The sequence below is a fragment of the Diceros bicornis genome, chromosome 2 (genome assembly GCF_020826845.1).
Source record: "Diceros bicornis minor isolate mBicDic1 chromosome 2, mDicBic1.mat.cur, whole genome shotgun sequence".
Classification (NCBI taxonomy): Eukaryota; Metazoa; Chordata; class Mammalia; order Perissodactyla; family Rhinocerotidae; genus Diceros; species Diceros bicornis.
In genome coordinates, this window is record NC_080741.1 from 37,389,318 (window position 1) to 37,399,498 (window position 10,181).

At 41.5% G+C, this 10,181-nt stretch overlaps 1 protein-coding gene across 4 annotated transcripts in view; it reads right to left on the reverse strand.

The window, feature by feature from the left end:
- The window catches only part of CLASP2 (cytoplasmic linker associated protein 2), a 168,608-nt gene extending 160,060 nt beyond the window's left edge, over positions 1 to 8,548 (reverse strand). For all 4 annotated transcript variants that reach the window (XM_058554565.1, XM_058554545.1, XM_058554555.1 and 1 more), the window contains exon 1: positions 8,169 to 8,548. In XM_058554565.1, coding sequence (XP_058410548.1) covers positions 8,169 to 8,363 — 195 coding nt within the window. In that variant the 5' untranslated portion in view covers positions 8,364 to 8,548. The remainder of the gene's footprint in view (positions 1 to 8,168) is intronic.
- Positions 8,549 to 10,181: the final 1,633 nt, after the last annotated feature.

The following is a 10,181-nucleotide window of genomic DNA, read 5'->3' on the forward strand; positions in this document are numbered from 1 at the left end:
TTTAAAAAAATTATAGTAAGTATGATTCCTAATGGTGAAATACTAGAACATACCCTTGAAACCCAGAAACAATTCAATCATGCCCACACTCTTTTATTCAACCTCATCCTAAGGGTCGTAGCCAATGCACCAAAACCAAGCAAAACTAAAGGACTGGAAAGAAGAAGCAAAACTGTCGTTATTCTCTGATATTATTACATGTAGAGAAAACCTAAAAGAATCCACAAATTGCAGACAATATGTTTTTAATTATATAATAAGTAGGCTGGCCATAAAAATCAATATACAAAATACCATTTCATTTCTATATGCCAGAAAATTTTTAAAAAGACAAATAGCATTTACAATACTCTCAAACACTGTAAAGTACCTAGGAGTAAATCTAACAAAATGCACAGAAAACCTATTTGGAGTAAATAATGAAATATTAATGAAAAACATTAAAGAAGACCTAAACAATTTTCATGGATAAAAAGAGGTCAATATTATAAAAATATCAAGTCTTCCCCCAAAAAGATGATATTCAATGTAACTCCAATAAGAAGTCCCAATTTTTGGGGCCAACTTGACTAGCTCATTCTAACATTCACATGGGTTAGTAAATAAAGACCCAATAATAGCCAGCTCATTCCTAAAGAATACAGTGGGTGAATCTGATATAGCAAATATCAAGATTTACCATGGAGCTACAAATAACTTTCCTGAATTTCCGTTTGCACATCTTTCAACATAGCCTGCATCTTGGCTAGGGGTCCTTTCAGCAGAATACTGAAACCCTCAAAAAAGAAGGAAAGAAAACAACTAGAGTAACATTCCAATTTGCTCCTCACCACTTCCTTGGGAACACAAATGCTTCCATTCCAATCCTTTAAAATATAAAAGCAAAAATAATGTACTTTCCAACAGGTATATATAAAATATAAAAGCAAAAATACAAATATATAAAATGTTAAAAATATAAAAGCAAAAATAACATACTTTTTTTTTTTGCGAGGAAGATCAGCCCTGAGCTAACATCTGATGCCAATCCTCCTCTTTTTTTTTTGCTGAGAAAGATTAGCCCTGGGCCAACATCCATGTCCCTCGTCCTCTACTTTATATGTGACGCTGCCACAGCAGGGCTTCCCAAGCATTGCGTTGGTGCACGCCCAGCATCCGAACCTGCGACCCGGGGCCGCCCAACCCCGGGGCTGCAGAAGTGGAGCATGCGCACTTAACTGCTGCGCCACCAGGCCGGGCCCAATAACATACTTTTTCTTTTTTTTTTTTTTTTTTTTGTGAGGAGATCAGCCCTGAGCTAACATCCGCCAATCCTCCTCTCTTTTTGCTGAGGAAGACGGCCCTGGGCTAACATCGGTGCCCATCTTCCTCCACTTTATATGGGACGCCGCCACAGCATGGCTTACCAAGCAGTGCGTCGGTGCGCGCCCGGGATCCGAACCAGCGAACCCCGGGCCGCCGCAGCGGAGCGCGCGCACTTAACCGCTTGTGCCACCGGGCCGGCCCAACATACTTTTTAACAGGCAGAAAAACAGAAACTCTAAAAAGCAAATTTTGGGGCTAAGACTAAGCCAATTTTAGGGTGTTTTTAAGTCATAAAACTGAAATTGTAAAAAATTTATGAAATGTTATTAACCTGGAGAAGTCCCAGAACCTTTGGAGTCATTTTCCCATTCTCTCTCTCTCCCTTTTCACCTCTGAACCACAAGTGGTTAAACATATTTGAGTAATCTGATGTCAATAAACTCACAAGCAAGTTGTCACCTTGGCTACAGAGTTTCAATTCAATATGATGTTTAATCTTCCAAACAGTTTAAATCAGAAATGTCGTCAACCAACAATACAGGTAAGTAATTGCATGAGACAGTAATGACTATCCCCAATTTAAGAATCACATCTAAGAACTTTCCACGTGCAAGTCAGAAAGTTTGACAAGAGTTCTTGAAATCTAGGAAGGACATAAACTTAATTCATAATCACAGATGTTTTTCCACCATAGGTAGAACAGAAAAAAGGCATAACAAGCATACTCCTGTAATGCTCCTTCTCTCATTAGGAAGTACTGTACGTTTAAGGGGCATTTTCTTCACAAATTAACTCAGCATCTAAGAAAATGAGTAAAAGAATGGGTAGAATAAATTGGCAAGCGGACATGTATGCACAGATCAAATGAGTAAAACCGGATGGCTTACAAAATTTGAAAACCTGAAGAGAAATATCAGGTTATTTTTATATAAATATATAAATAATAAAACTATTTCCCTCAAAAGAGGAAGGAAATAAATGACTTAAAATTAAAGATACTAGTTAATTCTAAGTAGAGTGAGGGGACAGGAAAGTGTGACCCAGTATTTCCACTTCTAGACATATACCCAAGAACAACTGTTCTCAGTGGAGAGCGGTGTACGACACACAATGTTACTCCCTGGAGCTGTGCAGCCCAAAGGTACACGGCCATACTTTGGCAGCCCTGCTGCCAGCCATTCAAGTAAACGAAAATCCTGTTTGAAGTTATCAGAGCCTAGTAATCTTTTTTTTTTTTTTTTGCATGGTTTTAGTACACAAGTTTTCCAGGAATGCAACCAGCAGGTTAATCAAGGGACAAGTGTGCTTTCATTTACCAATTCAACAAATATGGAGGGCCTTCTATGGGTATAAATGCTGGAAGGTGGGTACATACCGTACTAGGAATCTTAGGAAATCCCAATTCCTTCCATTTTCTCAGTGAAGTGTAAAGCAAGACCATCAGCTGACACTGATGATAGAAGAAGAGATATTGTTAGGTCTGAGGGAAAGGAACAGATGGAAAATAGTTGTCTAAGCAAAAGAATGAAGTAAGAAAATATACTATGACTACTAGGCACCATGAAGGGCCCTCTTGAAGGTCAGGAACTTAAAATGAAACCAGTTGGAGGTTTTGTGTTTTTCTCCATCCACCTTCAGTTGCACTGGTGCAGGTGTGGGATAAGCAGAGTTGGATTAATGAGGATTGCATTTTATCCATCCAATTGATAAAGGACTGTAAAGTGCGAGTGAGGAAGGAGAGAATTGAGAATGAATGTAGGGGTGTGACTGACTGACCATGATATTTAAACTCAGACAAGAGGGAGTGTGGGACAGTTAAAAGCTAAATGGACTGGACGTCACGTGGTGTGGTGCCACTCTTTAAGTTGGTGGACTCAAAGAAATAAGGTTCAGAATTTAGAGTTCTAGAATATCACAGTCATCAACAGCAATGCCACTTCTCAAATCTGAATCACCAGCAACCACACACTTGTAGTGGTCTGAATTGGCAGTGGTAGCATTTACAGCAATAATACGTACCAGTGAAGCCATCTGACTATCATTACGTCTTCTTGGGTAGCCAGACGGGCACATTTACATATTGAAATATATTTTATCTTATTATAAATTATGTGTGATTTTATTTTATAGTATAGTTAGAACATTATTGGGGTTTTTAAAAATTACGTTTATTGGGTATCATCTATAAATTTTATTTCAGGATTGTAAAGCGGGCATTAAAAGAGGGCACTATATCTGACAGGGTTCAGAATCACTGCCCTAGGCAAACTCTCATGCACATATACAAGGTGACAATGTAAAAAGACAATGTTAACAGTAAAAAATTAAAAACAACCTGGACATTCCTCCTATAGGGCAGGTAAAAGGAATAGGCAAGATCCATATATTTAAATATAGACCTCAAAACACTTTTCAGCAAACTAAAACATGGTATATTTTAAGAAATTGACGGTTTATAAGAAATACAATCAAAGTGACACTGACATTGGAAAGCATCATCCTTCAAATGGCAAAGGAGCTGTGATTTTGAATTCCAAGAAAAGACTTGAAATCCTAGCACATTACTTAGCTCAGCACTACTACAAATGCTATTTACTGTTTTCTCCATTTTTAGAGTCAACTTACTATTATAGCTGCAGACAGATAATATAAAAAGTGAAAGTACTGCTGACAAATGAAAAGATACTGAAGAGGTTTACAAAAGTCCAGAAAAGGAAAATCCTAATCTCCCTAGGTTCAAGCACTCCTCCAATTCTATGACCAATTCACCAATTCTATGACCTACCGCAAGAGTCTACAAAATGAGGAAAATAATAGTACTGACTTTCTAAGGCCATCTTAAAGATTAAAATGAGATAATGCAAATATAGCACTTCAGACAGTGCCTGATACTCACTAAGGACTCTTTAAATGGGGGTTATCATATTTAATTTTAGGAAGAAAATTTTACTGCCACAATACCATTTTGAAGTTTGGGGACTCCTGAAATTATAGGACTCTCCTTAGCAAAAGTCAAATGCCACAGAGCACGTACCTTATATATACACCTATTCCCATATTTTTAATCTCCAGTTATGACTTAACTGAGCTCAAGACCCCAACTGTCTATTTATCATCTCAACTTGCATTTTAAACAACCTTCTCAAACCAAACTTTTTACTTCCTTCACCCAACTTGTTCTCTCAGTCTTCCCCATTTCAGTCTTGTCCCATTTCAGTCTTGCCCTCTACTGCTGCTTAAGCAAGGCAATTATCCCTAATTCCTCTCTCAACCCTCATACTCAATCCAACTGGAGGTCCTGTTGGCTCTCCACCAAATCATATCCCAAATCTTCCACTTCTCAGCACTGCCATTGCTACCAAACCAGCCTTAGCCACCCTGCTGCTGCTTCTGCTCCTTTATAGTCCACTCTACACAAGGCAGCCATCCCTCTACATAAAACCCTCCACTGATTTAGAATAAAATCCTATAAGGCTCTTTCCACCTGCCTCCCCAACGTCATCTTTCCTAACACCTCATTCACTTGTAAGTTCTAGCCATGCTGGCCTTCCTTATGTTCCTCAACAGAACCAGGGCCTCTGCATTTGCAGTTTCCTCTGCCTAAATCACTCTTCTCTCCTATATTTCTTTCATGTCTATACTCAAATTTCACCTCACTTCCTTGACTACCCAAAATAGTCTAATCTTATCCTCATTCTTTGATATCAGTTGCTTGATAAGCACTTGTTACCTGAAATTATCTGATTTGTATATCCGTCTGCCTTCCTCTTTCTAATAGGATCTCCATGACGGCAGGGATCTCCCTCCCCCATCTCCTTTAAATCATCCTCTCAGTGACGTCTCCAAAGACAACTATTTAAAATTCCAACATTTGCATCCTGCCCAACAGTCCTTATTCCCTTCATGCTTTTCTCCAAAGCGTTTATCACCATCCAACATACGATAGATTTTAGTTACTCATCTTGTTTATTGCTCTCCCTACACTAGAATCTAAGTCCACAAAGGCATGGATTTCTGGGTTTTTTTCACTGTTGTATCCGAAATGCCTAGAAGAGTGAGTGCCTGCACATGGAAGTCCTCAATAAATACCTAAATGAGGCTGAATGAATGAGCTTTACTGGTTTTGTTCCCAGCTGGATCCTTAGTATCTAGAACAATATCCAGCATATAGTACAGTCATTCAAATTCATTGAAGCAAGACAATTATTAAGACACTCAAATTGTGAAATACTAACAAATCCAAAGAAAAATTATAGTTTGTTCAGTACAATTTGAAATTTAAGTACAACTGTCTATTTGTGTGTATGTTCAAAAAAGTCTATGATACACTTTTTCAAAAGAGTTAAATATGTTTTATTGTATCTTGAGTAAAAAATGATGACCTAGTTTGGTAACATAAGCTTTTAAAAGCCAAATAACAAACTAATTAGAATGCCCTCTCTCTACAATGTCCTAAAAGCTTTTATACAGCATTCAGCCGAAAGGAGAGAACTAATGATTCAGGAAGGAGAAGAGAATTAATGAATTAATGTCCCTGAGTAGGCAAGAGAGCATGGGATCTAATACGCATGTGAAGGGATTGGCGTAAGTGAGAAAGACAGACAATCCATTCAATGAAACAGAGAAGAAGGTACAATATATATGGGCATAGCTACAAAGAGGTGTGTAGATAAGGTTGTGGGAGCCTATGGCAGTTCTCTTCTTTTTTTTTTTTTTGGTGAGGAAGATCAGCCCTGAGCTAACATCCATGCCAATCCTCCTCTTTTTTTGCTGAGGAAGACTGGCTCTGGGCTAACATCCATGCCCATCTTCCTCCACTTTATATGGGACGCTGCCACAGCACGGCCTGACAAGTGGTGCATCAGTGCATGCCCGGAATCCGAACCCGGGTCGCCAGCAGTGGAGCGAGGGCACTTAACCGCCACGCCATGGGGCCAGCTGGCAGTTCTCTTCTGATTGCTGCAATTATCTCAGGCTGCAGTTATCTAGTGAGGTGAAGGGAGAGAATGCGTAGTAAAGAGATGAGAACTTGGGTCAGATCCCTGATGGATTCGAACTCTTAAGGACCAGTTAAAAGCAAAAACACAGCACTGAGTGGAAGTAGTGCTAAGAGACATAAAAGAAAAATTGGGATACTGTGGTATCATAGAAGCCAAGAGTGTGTTTCAAGAGCTAGGACTGCTCAACTGCCGTTCACTGATGGTACATCTGAAGAGTAATATGGCCCAAAGACAAGTCACCACAGCGAACGTAGAAGGGGACAGAACAACCTTCACTTGGGAAGGGGAGCAAGCATTAATTACCAAGGAGCTGACCTTCTACAACAGCCTATGCTGCAACATAAAATTAACTACCTTCAGTGTATATATGCCCTTCTTACACTGCAGGTAAATTTAGCTTGTTTCTTCCACAGAAATAAGAATAATCCCCCAAACAGTAATGATATATTATTAAATATTCACTTTTCCCAAAGTTTTTAAAAATAATAATAAAGAGTATGTAATGGAGCATCAAGGTGGTTAATTCTCAAACTGTTTATTATCCTTGTAAAAGTCAAAACCTTCCAAATCTCATATAAGTTTCACCATTAAATTTGCTTAATAATTCCCGAGTTTGCTTTTCTTCTCTATAACGATAAAGCTTTCAAAGTACAGCCTATTTATTTGCTAGGTCATAAGTATATGTTACTGAAAAGAATCACTTCATCCATAGGCGGTTTGGGCCAGCATTTTAAAGCAACACTGCCACCAGAAGACTAGAAAGAAAAGTAACTGCTAGGGCCGGCCTGGTGGCTTAGAGGTTAAGTGCGCGCGCTCCGCTGCTGGCGGCCCGGGGTTCGGATCCCGGGCGCGCACCGACGCACCGCTTCTCCGGCCATGCTGAAGCCGCGTCCCACATCTGCTGGGGCTTTGGCAGAAAAAAATAAATAAAAAATTTAAAAAAAAAAAAAGAAAAGTAACTGCTAAAAACTACTACTAGTACAGGATAATTACAGAATATTTACCAGGTCTCCCAACGTGGCTACATTACAACCTGCCTACTACCAGCCCTTGAGAAACACTCATTCCTTCTTGTACCTCATCCTTTTTTTTTTTCCCCAGCATTAGCTAACCTGCTAGGACACGGTTTCAAAGCCCAGTCAGTTCTCAACTGTGGCAAAATAAAATGACAGAGTTCAACTGCTTTCTATCGACAATAAATGAAAAGCAAATGAATAATGCCCTGGGGTCAGCATCTTTTCATTAGATTTAACGATAAACTTAATCAGACACTTGATTAAGCTTGATTTTAAGCTTTAAAAATGCCTTAGAGAAGAAAAGCAAACCTTCTAGACAAAAATTATTAGGAAAAAAAGAGAGAGAGAGAAAGAAACAGGAGATTAAGTAGGATAAAAATCACTAATAAGAGGGATTAACTTGACACTTTTCAACTTAAAAATTGTATCCTAATGTCCTATGTCTTGGTCATGCTTACATACGTACAAACAAATGTAAAAAGTCTTTGGGCCCTCTACGTATGTAAACTATCACTAATTTTTAAAATAGATGATTAAACATCGTGTCCTAAAGCCAAGCAACTCCGCACCGTGTAACGAAATCGCTGAATTTGTCATTGTTCACAACTGGGGAAAAACTTGGTCGTGGTGGGAAGTCGGTCCCCTGCTCGCGTTCGGAGAAGTAGGCTCGCCACTGGGGGTGCGTCAGAGGACCCCCGTGCCCATGGGTTTCCCCTTACGGGTCGGTTCCGAGGCGCCCGGCGCACCCCGGGGCTCTCCTGGCCGGACGCGCACGTCCGGAATTAAAGGGCTGGCCGCGGAGGGCGTGCCCGGCCCGCGCCGCGCCGCCGCCGCCGCCGCCGCTTACCCGGTAGTTGCTCGAGCCCACCCAGCCAGTGAGCGCGTCGACCGTCTTGCCCAGGCGGCCCAGGTCCTCCTCCAGGTCCGGGATGGCGCCGGGGGCGCCGAGGTAGAGCAGCAGCTCCTGGCCGACCTGCAGGCGCCCGCCGACGTCCTTCTGCTGCACCTGGGCGCTGAAGTACTCCATGCTGCGGGGCTCCATGGCCGCGGCCGCCCGCCCGCCCGCCAGCCAGCCCGTGAGGGGCCAACTTTCGCCGAGCGCCGCCCAGCCGCCAGTGCGGGGCCCCGCGGGAACGGGCAGGACGCTCTCGGTCCGGCCGAGGCGCCGCTCGCGGGGTGCGGAGGGCGGCGGGAGCAGCGCCAGGCGCCGAGCGGCCCCCAAACTAGTCAAACTCGGCGCCCCCCGAGCCCCAGCCCGCTTCAGAGGCCGCGGCCGCCGCCGACGTCAGCACGCGCGTGACGTCAGCGCGACGCCGGCGAGCGCCCGCCCGCCCGGACTCCTGCTTCGCGGGGGCGGCAGCGGCCCCTGCGGATAGCCTTGGGGGCAGTGGGACCTTAGCGGGAAATTGGGGTTGAACTGGGTCGGCACTCTGTGGAGGCCGGGCGTTCTCCGCCAGCCGCTATTGCTGCACCCTGCCCTTGCCCTGTAAAATATAGAATGCTTCCAAGTTTTCCTCCACTTGAAATCAACACTTGGGAGTTTCTGGTACTTGGAATCCCCCTTCCTCATCCCCACTCTCGTGTTTTTTTTTTTTTAACCTTGTAGAATACACTTCCTCATTAAAAAAAAATCGCGATCTCTGCTTCCTGCCACCACTGCTGGTTGGGTCACCATGTAATACTTTTTTTTTTTTTAACTGAGGTTTAATTTACACCAAGTAAAAAGCACAGATTTTAAGCGTACAGTCCATGCGTTTTGGCAAATGGATTCACCAGGGTAACCACCGCCAGACGAACATATGGCATATTTCCATCTCTCCAGGAAGTTCAAAGAACTTCCCAGTCAATAACTATTGCCTCCCCAGGCAATTCTAATCTGATTTCTATCACCTTAGCATAGTTTTCTCTGTTCTTTAACTTCGCATAACTTCGTACAGTCTACTCCTTTTGAGTCAGATTTCTCTCTGTCCCTTAGCATAATGTTTTGAGATTCATCCAGTGCAGTTGGTGTGTCAGTAGTCCCTTTTTATTGCTGAGTAGTATTCAGTTGAATGGAAGCACCACAATTGTTGACCCATTCACTGATATAGACATTTGCCTTGTTTCCAGTTTTCTATAATTATTCATAAAGCAGCTATAACCATTAGCATATAAGTCATTGGTGGACACATGTTTTCATTTCTCCTGGGTAAATACCAATACCTAGTAAATACCAATTACTAGGTCTTATGATAAGTTTATGTTTAACTTTAGAAGAAATTGCCAAACTGTTATTCAAAGTGGCTGGACCATATTGCACTCCCACCAGCAGTGCTTGCGAGTTCCAATTGCTCCACATCCTCCACAATATTTAGTATGGTCGGGGTTATTAGTTTTAGCCATTTTAGTGTGTGTAAAGTGGTCTATAATACATTCTAAATGCACACTGTATTTATCTTCCTGCCAATTATTTCCAACTACAATTTAATAATTATTTGTATAATATCTGTCTCCTATACCACACAGAAAGCTCCAAGATCATTTGGGTTTTCCCTAGGGTGGCGCTTGGCAGATAATGGGCACTCAATCAATTTAAGTTGAACAAGTGAATGAATTCAAGGAAAATTGACATTTGAAATGTTCACAATAACAAAATAATAATAATGACAACAATAATCATAATACATTCTCCAAATTCAAAGAAACCTGAATCTTTTCTATGTTTAGTCTCAAGTTTTTTCCTATATTTCTGTGTTTCTCATTGTATTGTGTTGTGTTCTTCCATCTTTAATTGGTTGTAATTTCCCTAAAACTCATCCTCAATCAAATAAATTATGGTAACTATTTCATTAGTGTTTAATGGTTTCATTTGTAGAGAGTT